This window comes from Salvia hispanica, chromosome 1 (assembly GCF_029641045.1).
Source record: "Salvia hispanica isolate PSC_SH4W2 chromosome 1, Shi_PSC_v1, whole genome shotgun sequence".
Lineage (NCBI taxonomy): Eukaryota > Viridiplantae > Streptophyta > Magnoliopsida > Lamiales > Lamiaceae > Salvia > Salvia hispanica.
The window spans coordinates 24,734,449-24,752,720 of record NC_142692.1 but is presented as its reverse complement, the minus strand read 5'-3'; the positions used below and the strand labels follow the sequence as shown (position 1 = coordinate 24,752,720).

The 18,272-nt window shown below is 38.5% G+C and overlaps 4 protein-coding genes across 7 annotated transcripts; 2 read left to right on the top strand and 2 right to left on the bottom strand.

The window, feature by feature from the left end:
- Positions 1–5,349: 5,349 nt before the first annotated feature.
- On the bottom strand, positions 5,350–6,973 carry LOC125218339 (UDP-glycosyltransferase 86A1-like). Its single transcript, XM_048119989.2, has 2 exons — positions 6,403–6,973; positions 5,350–6,333 (listed from the first exon to the last, which is right to left on the bottom strand). The coding sequence occupies exons 1-2, from the start codon at positions 6,917–6,919 to the stop codon at positions 5,435–5,437; spliced, it is 1,416 nt and encodes a 471-aa protein (XP_047975946.1). The 5' UTR covers positions 6,920–6,973; the 3' UTR covers positions 5,350–5,434.
- Positions 6,974–9,101: 2,128 nt separating this feature from the next.
- Positions 9,102–10,779, top strand: LOC125222927 (UDP-glycosyltransferase 86A1-like). Its single transcript, XM_048125826.2, has 2 exons — positions 9,102–9,624; positions 9,722–10,779. Exons 1-2 carry the CDS (start codon positions 9,102–9,104, stop codon positions 10,615–10,617), a joined length of 1,419 nt encoding a protein of 472 aa, XP_047981783.1. The 3' UTR covers positions 10,618–10,779.
- Positions 10,780–10,846: 67 nt separating this feature from the next.
- Positions 10,847–15,303, bottom strand: LOC125222926 (uncharacterized). Of its 4 annotated transcripts, XM_048125824.2 has the most exons (14): positions 15,017–15,303; positions 14,895–14,941; positions 14,553–14,648; positions 14,366–14,472; positions 13,925–14,268; positions 13,538–13,823; positions 13,383–13,450; positions 12,857–13,102; positions 12,343–12,418; positions 12,112–12,188; positions 11,979–12,028; positions 11,568–11,652; positions 11,379–11,477; positions 10,847–11,162 (listed from the first exon to the last, which is right to left on the bottom strand). In XM_048125824.2, exons 3-14 carry the CDS (start codon positions 14,576–14,578, stop codon positions 10,947–10,949), a joined length of 1,680 nt encoding a protein of 559 aa, XP_047981781.1. In that variant the 5' UTR covers positions 14,579–14,648; positions 14,895–14,941; positions 15,017–15,303; the 3' UTR covers positions 10,847–10,946. The 4 variants fall into 4 exon arrangements, with proteins under 4 accessions (XP_047981781.1, XP_088918749.1, XP_047981779.1 ...); XM_089062623.1 differs by having other exon boundaries at positions 14,895–15,303; XM_048125822.2 differs by having other exon boundaries at positions 14,366–14,648.
- LOC125222929 (uncharacterized) lies at positions 15,234–17,726 on the top strand. The gene is made up of 4 exons (XM_048125827.2): positions 15,234–15,241; positions 15,291–15,410; positions 17,262–17,340; positions 17,460–17,726. The coding sequence occupies exons 1-4, from the start codon at positions 15,234–15,236 to the stop codon at positions 17,523–17,525; spliced, it is 273 nt and encodes a 90-aa protein (XP_047981784.2). The 3' UTR covers positions 17,526–17,726.
- Positions 17,727–18,272: the final 546 nt, after the last annotated feature.

Genomic DNA, 18,272 nt, shown 5'->3' with positions numbered 1-18,272 from the left:
ATCTGATTTATTTGTTTTGTACAAGTCTTCCGCTGTGCAAGGGGCACCAAACCCCAACACACCTATGCATGGTCCGTACCAAGTTAGCCATTTGCTGCGCGCGGGCGAGATTGTTGTACTCTGGAGGGGCCTCCGAATGGACCTCTTCGTACCCGTTGGCGCTTCCCCAATCGGGCGACGATGACGGCGGGAAGACGATTGAAGGGTCGGGATCACTGCCTCGGCTTCGAGGAGATCGTGCGAACCGGCACTGCTGCTGTACACGTTGGAAGCGCTGATCTTCGTCCGCTCCAGCCAGCTCGCTTCAATCCCCGCACTAAAATTTTGGGAATCCTTCACCACGAGAAAGACCTCCCAATGCTCGAATTCTCGGAACTTCAACCCCTTGTCGGGGTACTGCTGCATGGCACAAATATTCACATCCTCCTCGGACATACCGCTGGTAGCGGAGGTTGTTTTGGTAGAGACCGGCAAATCGACTAAGCTTAGGCCTCAACCGCTCCCATTGTTTCCTGCATTGCTCGGGACCGTGATGCTTCCCATCAGCCGGTTCCCATTTGAGGTAGCATTGACTAATGCGAAACCACATTCTGTCTATATGTTGGTTATTCCCGATGTAGGGATCCTATACTACACCGATCCAGGCCTTCGCAATCGCGACGTTTTCCACCACGGAGCAGACGGTCCTCCGGTTAGAGTTTGTATACTCGAAATCACCTTTCGAGTGATTGAATACTGTTAAAACTCTTATTATATTTTCCAAAGGAATAAACAGATTATTTTTGTCATAATGTTGTTATGTTTTACATTTAATGGATGTTTATTACATGTTTAAATGTATAAGTAACTTAACAAAGTCTAAGTCTTTGTTTTAGTAGACCGGTTGTGGACGTCGTTCACTTTAAGGTAACACGGTCAGTTCTGAACAAAGTAAAAGAAGAATTTCACAACCTAGATAGGCTTAGACTACCTATCGTGAAAGGTTGCAATGTCAGTCTGATTATTTCTAAGCCTTACTGAAATAAGATGACGTTGGTGTGGTATATCATTGAATGGATCTAACAGCGAGACAGTCTTTATGCAATCTACTGAAAAACAAGGCCTTGTAAATTATTGTTTCTTAATCAATGTACGTTAGCATTGAGCATACGGTATTGATTACGCACTACTTTGACTTACCAAATGGTGCGGGCTTTTCGCAACCCATTAAGCCTGGTATATTGGGTAGTGGTGATTAATATCTAGCGGTGCTAGGATTGCTATTATGTTAAATCGTGCGCGAGGTGAGTCTCGTTTGATAACATCCTCAAGAGGAGCTTGAAATAAGGTTTTATTATTCGGAACCTAGCTAGTTGGAGTTTGACTACCCTAAGAATAATAAATAAGAATTTCTTACTGAGTCCACTCTTGGAATAAATAAGATATTAATTAATTAAGTCCATAGCAGACAATAATTAATTGATGGATGTTTCTATCTTAAGCGCGGGAAATAAATATCAAGCAATGAAAACCCGAAGTACTTATAATTTCGGATTTGGATGGGGAGTGCAATATTACTTCTGTAGTGGTTGCTCGTAATATTCCAATTATAAGCTTATATTAAATTGGGTTTAATTTAATTAGTAAAAAGCTAATTGGAGGAGCTCATATCCAAAACCTTCCATATATCCTTGTCTGGGCCCAATATGTGACTTATTATAAATAGGAGAATAAATGAGACAAAAAATACACATTATTTTCTTCCAAAATTTCGACCCCCTCTCTACTTAGATAAGGGGCGATTTTTCTCTCCTTCGAGGGATAGGTTTTCCGTCTTCTTTATTTAAGTCCTAGTATACTGGTGAGATCAACCCACCCTGATATAAGTTTACAGTCCGGGAACCAGACAGAAGATCCGTGGTTTTGTACTAAAGATCTTCACGTGGAGAAGGCGCTAGCTATCTTCGATTCTTTGGAGAATCATCAAGGTATAATAGCTAAACCGTAGAAAAGCATGTTTTAGGTTTTAATTAATTTAAAGCATGATTTGTTTGAGTTATGAGCATGACACATGTGATAATTACGCGAATAGAATTTGTCTAAATAATCTGCTAAATAGATCAGGATTATTATGTAATCGATTTATGTGAGCGCTTCCGCTGCCAACCCCTTCATGGTCTTCATGCGGAGGGGATCATATCTCCCACCCCTTCCGGGAGACCGCAGCCCTGATTCGCTCCCACCCCTTCCGGCACTCCTCCCCGGTGTATGCCTTCCCATGCAGGCAATTCCTCTTGTAGGTTGTTGCAATTTTAGCCCACATGTTGATGATCCTCTGATTGTTCGAAACGAGGGGATCATCGCAACAGAGATCCAAGCCTTTGACAGCGCGACATTCTCATCATCCGTCTACTTCCCCCATACACTGTCGTCATCAGCCAGCTGCGACGACTCGCCTACCACCTTTTTGCCCTTCTTCTTCTTCGGTGCGCCCCGACCCTGCCCCCGCCCCTGACCGACTTCCACTGTATCCCTGGGAGTGGCATCATATCGATCGACTTGTTCCAACAACTCCTCTAAGGAGAAAGTCTCATCTCGAGTGAATTGAGTCTCCACTGGGGTCGATGTGTGGGAAGACGCAGTCAAAAATCAAGAGTGGGGCGATAGATATTGTCCCCCTCCCCTCCCCCTGGTGTCCCCTGCATCACGGGCTGCACCCCCGCCTGCCACCCCGGCATCAACTGCATCCCGGCTCCCCAACCGGGCATCATCTGTATACCGGGTTGCATCCCCGGTACCCCTGCCCACCGCCCTGCGGCATCATCTGCTGCCAAGGGTACATGCCGTAGTACCCGCCCATTGGCCCCCACCCAGCTCCCACGGGTACCGTGGGAGTTTGAGTCCCGCTCGTCGCTGGAGTAGACTCGTTGTTGTTATCCATTTCGCGTTGTTGCTCTTGTACAGAAATTAAGAAAGATAGAAAAACTCGTTAAAACAATTGGTGCGAATGAAAATGACGTGAAAATCGCGTATATATAGTGTTTCAAAAATTTAATTAAAAAAAATTGCGCTGGCCGATCGCTCGCTGATCGCCAGCCTACAATGGCGGCGAGCGGATCAGCCCGCGCCCGGGAATTGGCGAGCGCTCGCCGAATTTCTCGCCGATTCCACGCTCGCCGATTGCAATGGTTCGGCGAGCGGACCGGCTAGCATCGGGAATCGGCTATCCAGTCGCTCGCCCACCATTGTGGATGCTCTTACAAATTTTTTTTAATATTTATCTCAATTGTGATATTGATAAAATAAATAAATGACTGAAAAATGGAGTAGAAATACATTTGATTATACTAAAAAATTACATTAATTAAACAAAAAATTTCGACATACTTTAAATTCTTAAAAGTACATCACTAACTTAAAAATAAGCTATAGATTCCTAATAAGTTTGAGTATGCCAAATTTTCTTCGATGAAATTTTTTTGGAGTTGTCTACGAGCAGTGTCGTAAGTCGCAACTATATGGAAGTAAGGCGGTACAAATGTCCCTCTACATGAGAGTAAGGTGGTACCGATGTTCCTCTAAAACAAAGTACCCAAGTAATAAAATAATGAAATCCATTTGGAAGATAATAATAGCAATCATCTAGTGGTAAGCATGGGAAGATCGGGATTAATCTTTGTGATCGGGCTTGGGATGAACTCGAGGAGAAGATCGATTATTTGATGTCTGAGCTCCCGAACAATTTAATGACCTAAATTAGGCCGAACATTTGATCTTTTATTGAAATGAACAGGTAACTGATAGGGACCTAACTCTTAGCATAACAAATAAAATGTGATCATAGATGTTATACCAGTAGTTGAGGCCATCAAGATTAAGACCAAGGACTTGACGTCCAATTTTCACGATTTGGACGACACAAGCATCACCAGAAGGATTACGGTGGAAGCCAGAGAAGATTAAGGAGTTGATGAGATCAGTAGTGAAACTTCAAATCCGCTGAGGGGTGAGATGAAGAGGATGAGCTCGGTGGTGCACAAAGCATTGGATGAACATGGCTCCACGCACACAAATTTTCATCAATTTATCGATGATTGTGGGCTGAACATTATTTTTACTTTTCAACACAACCACGATCTATATATACTGATTCGAATTGGATTTGTTGCATGTTTAGTTTTAAGAGTGTATTTGTACCATAAAGAAGAACACTTTATTTCCAGAAATCAACATCTGTCTGTTGGAAGCATTCCAATTAGCAAGTGTGTGGTTTAAGGAGTTTTTATTTTCACTATTTAATCAATAAGAAATACTAAGTTACAGAGAATCTGTGTCCAGGAAATGACCATTGCAAGCAAGGAGAGCTAGACCACCTCAAAAGAAAGGTGAATGGCCGGAATATCACAAGCTCAATCACTATCCAAGATACGACTGCAGGGAATCGCCTATGGTTCAGCCTATGTTTTACACTTTAGAAAGTAAGAGTCTGAACATAGGGTCATGCCTTTCCCAATCAGATGGCACTCCAAGTGGATTCTCTTTCAACCATCCTAAATCTTCAGTTTCCATAACTTCGAGCTGTCCCTTCCCATATATCAAGAACTCTTCTTTCATTCAGCAACATACCTGTAAATCAAGCAATGAAAATATGTAAAAGTTCATTTACCAGCTGACCTTGCTCAAGTGCTTTAATATGTTTTACTTATCTAATAAACGTGCCAGTTAATGGCCAAAATCGTGTTGGATGACATTTACCTTTGGTTGGTTAATGAGTCGTTTTCAAAATACATAATATAGAGCATGAATTACCCCTGTATTCTGGTTTCTAGTTACAATCCTTATCTTACATATTCAAATGAGAATTAGTATCTATCAGATAATTATAATCAATTTTAGAAAAGAGGGTTGAGCATGTTATTGATTTTGCACCTTTCCACCATACACTAGATTATCGGCTATTACTTCGACTAATGACCTTTGCAACATTCTCCACCGGAATTGTGGTTTGTTGAAGTTGGGGTTCGGACACTGAGATCGTCACGGTAAAGAATAAACCTTGCTTAGTGATAAGGAATATCATATAATGTGCTGGTGCAAAAAAACAGCATTTTACCTGTATTGATACAAGAAACAAATCCCCTGGATAACCGGAAACTGTAGACCGAAAAGTTGATGTTGCGTTTGTTGCAATAAAGACCATTTAAAGCATGAAGAAAAAAGAAAGGGCAAGGGCTTAAGCGCCTTCTATTTTTGGATGAAATTATTTTTATGAACATCCCGAAATAGAATATTAAGACTATTTTTTCATGAATTAAGTGAATATATATAACTAAAAGTGTTATAGAGCATGTAGCCAAAGTAAGAGAATGCTTTAATGCAAAATATAGCATCACTCTACTGCAAAATAGCAATTGAATAGTCCAGATATAGAACTACATTTTGGAATGATACACAATTAATTGATACAGAGTTTGTTCTTCAAATCCACTATAAAACGATTAAAATTGTTGACAGAAGAAGATCCATCGGCTTCCACTGCACCACGCACCATCTGCTTAACCTTTGCGGCCTCTTTCCTCATCTTTTCGGAAGCGCCACCGCTCATCAAATTCCTAACCTTCTCCGCAACTCCCTCCCTATCAACCGTCGCTGCATCGCCGAGATCTATTCCAATCTCCCAATCACTAACCACCAGCTTCCTGACCGTCGGCTGATCGTAAGTCACTGGGAAACAGATCATCGGAATGCCGCACCACATGCTCTCCACCACCGAGTTCCACCCACAGTGCGTCAAATACCCCCCAACCGCCGGATCTGAAAGAACACTAATCTGATCGCACCACGGAACTATCAATCCCCGATCTCCGACCTCCTCCACGAATCCATCCGGTAAAACATTGGAATCACCGGAAGCGGTGAGATGCGCTCGAGCAACCCAAATAAAGTTGACCTCACTGAGACGAAGACCGTGAGCTATCTCTCCGATCACTTCCTTGCTAGTCTGAACCACGCTCCCGAACGAGACGTATAAAACCGAACCGGCCGGCTTGGAACCGAGCCACTTGGTTAAGTCTACCTCGGCGTGAAGGCTTCTCCCGACGGCGACGCTGCTGGCCTCGGATAAATTGATGGGGCCGATGGCGTAGTTGGGCTGGTATTTGTTGAGAGCTGATAGTGTATCGGATTCTAGCTCTTCAACTGTGTTGTGCAATATGAAATCTGCTTTTTTCACTTCCTCAAACGCTTTGTACAGAGAATTTCCGGTGATGTCGCTGCTTTTCGATAGAGATGTCATCAAATCCCTGATTTTCATCGAGCCTACTCCAGGAACGTAGTCGATTTCCGCCGTCTCATCTGATCAATCCATATACAGTTAACTTAATTGCAAATTCCAATTGAAAATTTCAGTAATTGATTGTGTACCTTTTCGTAGAAAATGACCTCTTTCTCTGAGAAGATCCAAGTGGTAGAGCAGAGAAAAGACGAGAGCCGGAGAAGTATAGAAGGAGACATTGATGAGATTGTAGTTGCGAGCGATGGCGGCCGGCCAGATGTAAACGGTGTCAGCAACTAAGAAATGGAGGGATTGTGGATCGGAGCGGATCAATTTTCCGACGAAATCGTCGACATAAGACGGAAATATTTGGAGGAGAGTGGTCCAGTATTTTTCAGGGTGGAGATCTCGGTCGTGGTGGAGAGGGAAGCCGTCAGAGATGGTGGCGTAGCGTATGTCAAGGCCGGATTCCGTAGCATCGGCGAAGAGATCGGCTTTGTGGCTGGCTTTGGATAGTTTGTGGTGGACGGATTCGAGATGAACGAAGGTGATCGTTATGCCTTTGGAGGCGAGCTTGAGAGCCAGGCTCACGAATGGGGTTATGTGTCCTTGGTATGGCATCGAGATCATGATAGCATGCGCCTTCTTCGCAACATTTTCTGCCATTTTTTTTGTGTTTTGATCTTCAGATTATTATATCTGCTAAATCTATCTCTACGATTCTATATATACTACTCCAATAATTAGTTCAAAATTGAAATAGTGCTCGATTTCTTTTCTTCTTGTTTTTTGTGGTCTATTATTACTGCGAGGGCGGAAACCACAACGCAAGATCCTCTAAAACGCAGCAGTTTGCCAATCCAGTCAAACCTTTTTTTTTTTTTTGGCCACCAACACCTTCATTTTTTTCATTATTCTCCATTTTAATATACTACTAGTATTTATTTAAATTGTGATTTTTATAAAAATAAGTCAATTACTAAAAATTATAAATATACTTAATTAAATTTTAAAATGATATGCTAATATGCTTTAAATTCCTAAAACTACATCACTAACTATAAAATAAACTGTATATTCCAAATTAGTTTGAGTATGCCAAAAAAATTTCATCAAATATTGTTGGAGTTGTACATGAGATCCATTGGGAGAGAATATTAGCAATCGTCTAGCGGAACTATATACTACATTTGCTAATACACCACTATAAAGTGGACATGTGAATTTATATTGAGGGAAAGAAAATCTATTTCTAACATAATCTTTTTAGCCTTTACGTGACTTTCTCTCCTTTGTTTTCTATTTCTACTATTTTAATCAAAGTAATTGTGTTATCTCATTTTTTAAAAATACTAATAATATCACATTGCTACTTATTCTGAACGAATTTATTATTAAGATTTCTACTTAAGCCAAATGATTTATTCTCCATAATTTTATAGTTATGATATACCACATGCTAAATACCGATGTCGTATAATATAAGTATTTTGATTATTTTAAAATATAAAATGGCAATATAAGTTTTTAGTTATTGTTTCAAAATAATTTCTTTTATTATTTTCTTAATTTTTCATATTTTATTGAAACAAATTCCACGATATAAACGATTCATATAAAAATAACAAATATTGCATGGCTTATTCAAAATTTAAAATTTTGTTGTGATTATTTTTCACTCTAAAATTCATGTGCTTTAATTTGTTTAGACTATATATATATATATATATATATCATAACTTTTCACATTATTTTCTTTGCAAAGAAGAACGCATTCGTGTATAAATAAGTGTATTTGCTTAGATTATAGAAAGACATCGCGTGGCTAATTATTTAGGTTTAAATAGATTCATAATTCATAAATTGATCTCGTAATAAGCATAATTCTCTTCATAATAAAAAATATTGAGACGCTAATTAACTAATACAATTATTTATAAAAAGAGTTAACACATTTAGATTAAAAATGGTAAAGGGAGGAAATATGGGAGAGGTTGTATTGAAAATAGATTCTACTATAATTATGGGTTCCACATGTCCACTTTATAATGGTGTATTAGCAAATGTAGAATATAATGTAGGAGATGATCCCTTCCGATCGTCTAGTGGTAATAACCACTGGAAGATCAGGATTAATCTTGTGGTCGGGTTTGGGATACTTTATCCATTTTTCTCATTTTCTCTTATTTTACCAATTTATCATTAAAACTCACGTCGTCCATAAATAAGACTATTTTTTGTGGACGGGGGCAGTTGCCAATAATTGATAATCGGGAAATCGAGCTGAGGAGGAGGTAAGTACAAAATTAGAGTATGCATTGGACAAGTGATGGATCTTCAGAGACGAATTTTAGCTCGTGTTTATTCAAGACCAAATCAACAAAAAAAAGCAGGGTTGCTACAAGACGAAACCATAGCTCATGTTTGGGCTCACAAACAATTTGTAGCTTGTCTATTAAACTAATGCCCTAATAAGGCCGTTGGTTTAGTTTTTTGATCTGTATTGTTAAATTGATGTAGAAAAGAAATAGTAGTAAAACATTTGCCTTTTATTGGAATGAACACGTTAAACATGCATATTGATATGGTAGGTCATATCCAGATTCTGCCGACTTCTATCCCTTTGTTCCTTGATTACCTTTTTATGTTTGCTATTTCTCATTCCATTTCTCCAATAAATTTATGATTTCTTCAAGTTGAAAAGTATGATTAACGTTCGGTTTAGGTTGTCTCTAGCTTCTGTTTTTATCACCACTTTCCAAATGATGCCGGCTGTCTTGTGTAAGCAACAATATTGCACCATATATAGAAACAGACTATATCGATAGTATGTAGGAAAAAGTGAAAAATGGGGAAGAAAAGGCTACATGCCATTATGATCGGATTCTGCTACCAAGGCCATGTCATCCCCTTCACCAATCTGGCTATCAAGCTTGCTTCAAGTGGATGCATCGTCACGTTCGTCCACCCCGAGTTCGTTCACCACATGCTAGCCAAAGCTGATGGCGTTAACGTTGCAGAGGTCGATCCCTTCATCCGAGCTCGCCAGTCGGGTCTAGACATACGTTACACCACAATTAGGGATGGGTTCCCGCCTGATTTCGACAGGATACTCAACTACAAGCAGCACTGGGAGGCTATTTTCCTCGATTTCCCGCCACGTGTGGATGAGTTAATCGGAAACATAATCCACTCCGATAATGAGGCTTTTAAGCATTTCTTGGTTGCTGATACTTTTTATTCTTTGCCTGCAACTCTTGCTCATAAGTATAACATGTTGAACGTCTCCTTTTGGACACAGCCTGCTCTTGTGTTTACATTGTACTATCACTTGGATCTTCTCAGAGAGAAGGGCTATTTCCCAATACAAGGTATGTGATGTGTTGTCTATTTTATTGCATTATTGCTCATCTAAAAGCTTAAGCAGTTTACAAGATTTATTATACATGGTTTTGGCTTGATGAACAGGTGAAGAGGAAAATGTGATCATAGATATTATACCAGGAGTTGAGGCCATCAAGTTTAAGACAAAAGATTTGACGTCCAATTTTCACGATTTGGACGAAACAAGCATCACCAGAAGGATTACGGTGGAAGCATTTGAGAAGGTGAAGCAAGCAGATTTCATCCTCATCAACACAGTAGATGAACTCGAACATGAATGGGTTTCAGCTATAAACCAGAAGCAGCCTACTTATGCAATAGGACCTGTAAACTTCACCAAACTTGATGTTCCAAAGAGTCTATGGTCCGAGACAGATTGCGCGGAGTGGCTGGATTCGAAGCCTCGTGGGTCTGTTTTGTATGTTTCTTTCGGAAGTCTTGCTCAGAGCAACCAGCAGGTAGCTGAGGAGATAGCTAACGGGATTCTCCTAAGCGGAGTTCACTTTGTCTGGGTGATTCGTGACGGTGCTGACATTTTGCCCGATGGTTTTGCGAATGACAGCAAGGATCAAGGGGTGATCATTTCGTGGTGCAATCAGAATGCAGTGCTCTCCAATCCTGCGATTGGAGGATTCCTAACGCATTGTGGGTGGAACTCGATTCTTGAATCCATATGCTGCGGTGTTCCCATGATATGCTATCCCTTTTTCGCGGACCAACCAACTAACAGAAAACTAGTGGTTGATGATTGGAAGGTGGGCATTAATCTTTGCAACGGAATCTCAGTTGATAGGAAAGAAGTTGCAGAGAAGATTAAGGAGTTGATCAGTAGTGAAACTTCAAATTCGTTGAGGGGTGAGATGAAGAGGATGAGCTCGGTGGTGCACAAAGCATTGGATGAAGATGGCTCCACGCACACAAATTTTCATCGATTTCTCGATGATTTGTGGGCTAAGGCTGCTAGTGCTACTCATGGATGAACATTTTTTACTTCTCAATACAGAGAGAATCGGTAGCTGCAAAATCAAACTAAGGTCTTGTCTGATGAATGTAGTATTGTATCAGTTAACGTTTTTATAGAAGTATTGTACTTGTAATGCGCTATCATCAATAGACAATAGTGTTCTTTCCAACATAGTGGTGAAATAAAGAAAATTTGTGATTGTATATTATGAATGATATAGTAACTATATAAAGGAGATCATGGTGTAGTTTAAGGAGTTTTTTTTACTTTATAATCAATTAGAAACAGCTTACAGAGAATCCCTGACCAGGAAATGACCATTGCAAGCAAGGAAATGCCTATGCTTTAGTCTCTGTTTTCCACTTTAGAAAGTAAGAGTCTGTACATAGGATCACCACGACCTAACACATGCCTTTCCCAATCAGATGGCACTCCAAGTGGATTCTCTTTCAGCCATCCTAATTCTTCAGTTTCCATAACTTCGAGCTTTCCCTTTCCATACATCAAGAACTCTTCTTTCATTCTCTTAGCAACAGCTTCTATATCTGATTGGAGAAATACCTGCAAATCAAGCAAGAAAAGTAAATAAATGTTTATTTACCAGCTTTGGTTGGTTAATGAGTCGTTATACATATTATAAAGCACGAAATCATCCCTTCATTCTGGTTTATAGTTACGATCGTTATCTTACACATTTAAATATGAATTAGTATCAATCAGATCATTATAATCAATTTCTAATAAAAAAGAGGGTTGAGCACATTAATGATTTTACACCTGCCCACCCTGCACTAGATTATCGGCTATTGCTTCGACTAATGACCTCTGCAACATTCTCCACCGGAATTGTGGTTTGTTGAAGTCGGGGTTCGGACACTGAGATCATCACAATAAAACATAAACCTTGCTTAGTGAGAAGAAAAATCATAAAATGTTCCGGTTCATAAAAAAAGAGTATACTATTACCTGTATTGATACAAGAAACAAATCCCCTGGGTAACTGGAAACTATGGACCGAAAAGTTGATGTTGCATTTGTTGCAATAAAGTGCCTAAAGACAAGATATAGACCATTTAAAGCATTATTATACTCCGCAGAGGCTCAGACCTAATACCAAATCCCATGCAGCACCATGAGTATATAGTGACAGCTTCATTCTTCAGCATTCAAACTTATGAGGAGTAGTATACAACAGAAACATCAAATTTAATTTTACTACTGCCACGACAACTTTTGTTATTTAAGAGTGTCCTATGAGAGAGGATCATCCTTCATGTTCATGATTTCCATCCACAATATAGCTATGGACCAAATTTGTAACATTAAAACCGAATACACAGTGAAAGCAAATAGCCATGATGGGATGAAGCTACATACACATTGTGGGTGCCATGTTGATGAACATCATCTAGACAACGGTCCACCAGCTGAATTGTGATCAGAGCAAACAACTGTCACGTTAGTTCAGAATCAAAATTCAACTATCAATTTCTTCACAAGAAACAACAACCTTTGCATTCATTTCGAGCCCCAGAAAGTTCATATCATTTCTTCTCCTCCCCATTCCAAACAAAAACAAGCCATTTCCTGTAGCAAGCACATAATTGGGGTTATTCTATTAGACTTATAATAGATCTAGAGGAGATCCTAACCTCAATTGCTCAAAACAGAAAAGTTCAGCAAATTAACACCATTTGAGAGCAAAAATACAATTTTCCGGCATATTAGCAAGTGATATTACCACTCCCAACATCAACAACCAGAGGTCTCATTGGATCATCATAGACAACACTCCAGTCTACCACAAAGGGATACGCCTGCAAATTCCAACGATTTTATGACTCAAAAATAAACAAGAACAGAGTAAGATCCCAAATAGTGGTAAAATAATGGAAAATCAAACTAAATTTCCTGAATGGAGGCACGAGCTTGAATACGATAAGTTCATAGTTAAGGAGGAAGGAATAATCTATTTTCTTGATCAAAACTTCAAAGTAACATGCTATAACAAATCTTTTGAACACCTTTTTTGTTAGATAGTATTTTAGAACTACATGTCGAATAAATCCATGAGATGACTTTTTCAGACATACCGTGATTATTCATTCCTCTTAATATTTATTCAGGACACTTTCCACTAAGCATTTATATGTATCGTTAATCTTTCTTTCATACAGTTTTTCCTTTATTACCAAAAGACCGTACTTGATCAGTGCATTCACTCAAAGATGGAGTAGTAGATAGTAGATACATACTCTATCCAATGCCAATAGCCCAGGAAGTTTTCCTCCTTTTAGAACCTCCCAAACAACAGCAGCACTTTTGAGAAAATTATCATGTGAATAAGACTTTGATTTCCAAACTGATTCTTCAAATTCCATTTTTCCAACGAAAGTTACATTGCAATTGCTTAGAGTACCAAGTGCTTCAGCAAGTTTAAAAGTCTCATCTGTGTCCTGCGTTCTAGAGCTAAATCTCAATGGGCCAAGCCATGTTATTTTCTGAAGCAAATGAAAAAAAAAATTCAAGAGCAGCTGTAAAATTCACAGGATACTACTTACGCGGGGAAAGCCTAGCCATTGCATTTTGCAAGCTCAAAATATATAAACTAAGCTACTCAAAAAATCGTTAAATATAGACCATGTTTATCAGTACGGAGCCATCACTCTAACTGGTGTGAATCATCTATTAGATCTCTCATCTCCGCTTCAGAAAATAGCTACAGTGGATTGCAACATAAAATGCGTAGTTGAAAGAAAAGATATTCTGTAACATTAGCACCTTGCTCACTGAAAGAAAATATGCCATCTCTTCTAATGATCTTGGTCCAATATCAACAGGTTGCCAACCTGAAACCACAGAAAGACTCATTAAATTATAGCATGCCCTTCACACACACAGAGAGAAAGCCAGCAAGGTGCTTCTCAATAACTTACCTTCGGGGATAGAATGAACAGAAGCTATCTGAATCTTCTCTGACACATGATCTGTGATGCACCAAATATCTTGAGGGAGAACAACTGGAATATTTCTAGACTTTGCAAATTCCACTATCCTAGCAGCTTCTTCTAGAGCTCCAGTTTCCACCAGTTTCATCGGAACAGGTGTTCCTAGAGCATGCATTATTTGAAAAGCCATATTTCCAACAAAGACTAAACCATCACATGTAGATACTAAAGACTGCAAGGCTGCAGCTTTGTCTGCCAGTTTGCTTCCACCTATCTGTGCATGAAACGTTGAAGCCCAATGACTATTATAGAAGAAGGTTTAGAAGATATATGCAATTCTAGATACATTTTTTTAAGTTGAGAATATGACATTACAACAGCCATATAGGGCCTTTCAGTGATTTTGATGATTTCCTTCAGCTTATATAGGCCCTCCTCAAAGTAAAACCCAGAGATGCAGGCATTGCAAAATTTAGCAGCACCAACTGTAGAAGCAAGAACTTTATGAGACTCCGAAAAGGCATCATTAACAATTATATCAACCCCAGAAGTAAGTTCTTTGGCAAACTCTGAACAGTTAGCTCTTTCCCCCTTCAAGCAGAAAAGATTCTCAACCAAAAGAATGCTGGGTTTTTGAATATCATCCACATCTAAATGCATGAACCCTGAAACACGTTTCACCGGAACAACTTCAAGTTCAAGCATGGATGACAGGAAATCTGCAGCACACAGAAACATACAACAAAAAAAGACTTGAGATTAAATTGTTACCCAAAAGCTATGATGACCATTAAACTAGTAGAATTAGATGCACACCTGCAACAGATTTTGTCGAGAGACTTCCTTCCATATTGAACTTAGGATTTGCACTTTCATTCCAGCTACCCACGAGAATAACTTTTGCCCTTGAATTATACAAGTACCTAATGGTGAAGAAAGCATTTTCCGGCAATGGTTTATGTTCCTTCATCCCTTGAAGTAAGATCAGTGTATCAAACCTCACCATGACAACTTTTCCAAATAGCTCATTTCTTGGGAAGTTCCTCAGAAATTGTACATTCGGAAACACAGCAAATTTTCCCGCGTCATAATAATAATCCTAGGGAATGATGAAAAAAATAATTAATTTTGAGGATACACCATCAAGCTCCATCATAAATCGTTTTCTTTCTTTTGTGGGATGAAGGGAGTTTAGGGGTGCTATTTTAACAACTACTAACTGATAAAATAGCCAACTTTTCTTTCTTCATTACATTTTGTATACGGTAATGTATACAGTTTTTTTTTTGCAGAATAAGCAATTAAAAAAACATGATTAAGATTAAATGGGGGCGAGTCAATGTACCTCTTGTGCAAGTGGATGCTCAGTCTGATGAACCAGCTCACTAAGTACTAATAATAGAAAATATAAAGGCAGTTAATAATTTGTTTCAGTGAATTCCAGTGACGAATGCATAACGAGGAAACCTGGGGTTGGGGATGTAGAGAGATGACTGGTGCGTATCAGACTGAGATTTCTGGGATCCGGCACGGCTTTCAGTTTCAGAGAATTGGAAGCAACAATTTGGCAATTAAAGTAGATATTTATTCGACGAAGATCAACTACTTCCATTTTTGATTTTTGCATCGAAACAGTCTCAACTCCGTAGCTTCTATTTTTATTTATTGATATAAATAAGTAATTATGGGAAGGTGAAAAGATAATTCAAAAAGCGCTGAGGGATAAATAAGGATAAGGAAGAGCGGGTGAGGAGAATAGAAATGGAGAAGTACTTCGGGAACGCATATGGATCGGGTCCGCCGCCTTCTCCGCCCTTACCTGGATTAACCCTTACATCTGGACTCTCTCCAACCAATTCAAGTATACTTTCTCTATCTATGCAAATTGTTTTTTCTCTTTTATCTTGTGGTTATGCGTTGTAGGTTGTTATGTCATTTATGTATGTGTTGTTTGTGTTCTCTGGGTCTTAAACCTACTGAATTGTGCATAATTCTGGTTGATTGATAGAATTTAATGCTGTGAAATTTACATCAAAATCTGTAGGATATTATGTGAAATGTTAGCTGATATTCTCACAATACAAAATGCACCATGTTTATTTGTCTCCAAATGTCTTTTTCTCAACCGTTATTATTGTATGAATAAATGGGAAAACAAGTACTCCATTGTCTTTCTATCAGTACAGTGCTACAACTTGCTATACATTGAAGATGACATCACAAATGGATGAATTACTCTTTACTGTTGTGGTTTGAGCCTTTCCTGTATCAACATCTTATTCTTGTTTCCATACATGAACTTCTATGTATCTCCATCCATTGTTGGATAGTTCTTGGCTCAAGCTTTATGTCCTGCATTTATGTCAAGCACTTCGGTTATTTTTACTGTAATTTTCCCAACTCCAATTTCCATAAATTTGACCTTGAATTTGAAATTCTTGCTTGAATGTGCCTTAATTAGCATCTCAAGTTTGTAACAGTTCCAATTGAATTGAGATTTTGAGTTTAATGTGGTTTTGGTGAGAGCTTGGAGAGTCACTACTTCTAAAACATACTGATATTCCCAGCCTGGGTGGTTCGGTTGGTTTGGTGGTTTAGTTATTAGTTTATTTTCAGATTGATTTGGTGTCAGCTGGATTATTGATTGTCTGATTACCCAGTCATTTGTGCTCCATATCTTCCTTTAGATGTTACTAGAATAGAAAAGGGCATTCTGTTTCCTATTAGTCTTTGCTTCTTCATCTTACATGTTGCTCGGATACAAGCAAACACTTTTTATCTCTTCCATTGTGACCATTGTTATTAAATATCTGCCATTGCACCACACATGACGATGTGTGGCAAATTTTGATGCCGGCCGCCATGTCTGTGGCGCCGTGGTGGTTATGGCGGTCGTTTTGTTATTTTCAGCCCATTAAATTGCAACCAGGCCCCTTCTACCAATTTAAAATACAGTTTTTAGTCTCCAAAATGGCAAACCTGAAACCTCATCTCGTCTCACTCTCGAACCCTATTATGTATGCTATTTTGTTGTAAATTACATTTGTTTTAACTATAGTGAATAGCTTCTGCAACTTCAAAGCCAAACTTGTTATACAAAAATTTTGTAACTGTAACAGTGTAACTTCAAACTATAAAGAATATGATATAGTAAAACAATATATGATGCAGATTGCAGTGTAACAATATGATCCAGTAAAATAATACAGTGCTGTAAAACAACATTTCTGTAACAATGACTTCAATATGTTGACTTGTTGAGGATGACTATATTGAGGTTAATGAAGATTGAGGATTTGAATATAGACATAATATGTGGAGTATTTAAGTATGACTTTACACTTTAACTATTTTGCTAAGGCCTCAATTATTAGACATATTATGTAGTAATTGTTTGTCTTTATGTTTAATTGTTGTTATAAGGTTTGAGATATTATGTTTTTATCATTTTCTAAACTTTTGCATTTTATATTTCATATTTTTAATATTCTTATGTTAATAATATTATACTATTATTTATTTATTATCGACCGCCATATTCCGCCATGCCGACTGCCATAACCTTGTGGCGGGTTTTTGGTCGACCGCCATACGCCATTAATTACATCTGTTTTGACTCTCTACTTCTATTTCTTTGAGGATCACTTTCTTGCTATTTTTGCATCTTTATGGATCGTTTAAGTTCATGTGCACATTTTCTTTGACAATGCAGCTGGCATGACAAGGCAATGCTTTTTGAACAATATCACTGGAAGAAAGCGCGTGCCAAGAATCAACCATATCAATTCCAGGTACTTCCTTCTCAACGTTTCAGACATAAACAATGTCGGGGAACTCGTACTGCTACATGTGGCTTCTGCACCTCTCTAGCCTGTTATTTCTTACATATGATTTTGATTTTCTTCAACAGTGGAATCAAATGGACAAAAAAGTGCGAGACTCGTACTACTTCAACTGGCCTGTCTACTTCCCATAGTCTTCTTCAGTACCATATGCTCTTCTTCTTTGCTGGAGGTTACTATCTTAGAGAAGTAGGGATAATATTTCCCTCCCTTTTAAAGAATACAACTGTAGTCCGGATCATTGTCTTGTTAAATTCCCTTTTTAATGGTTCCATCAACTTTATGCTACATCCAATCTTTAGCCATTAATACAACCTGGATTCTGTGTTTTACTATGTATATCTCCCTTGGTCCTGTCTAATTTGAGAAATGGCCTATAAGAAGAGCCCGAAACAATTCACATACCATGACCATCAACCAGGATGGGCTGGATGTCTGGATAATTTGTATAATGTGTGATGGGGTTCGGTTGGTATTATTTGCATCCATGATTCCATGGTACCAAGCATAATCTAAAAAAAAATTGTTTGACATTTGCAAAAAGAATGAAATTAATCGTACTCCGTAATAGCTAAGCCTTAACAACATGTCTAACGTGAATCGTAGTCTCTGCACTACAATAATCACATTACTAAATTATTGTGATAAAAATGTAGTATAAGGAAAACTTTTAAAATTCATGGGGCCCAGGGTAAATAGAAATCTACTCTTTTTTAATGAAGTTTACTAGTAGAAGATTGGTTCTTGTAATATGTAAATATACAGATCTTATTTTTTGTATGATTACTATCTACTTGTTGGATTCAGTCAAAGCACTACTACTCTACTGGCATCGTCTTCTTAATTTTTGAGTTGGTTGAAGAATTAAGTTGTTTCTCCGT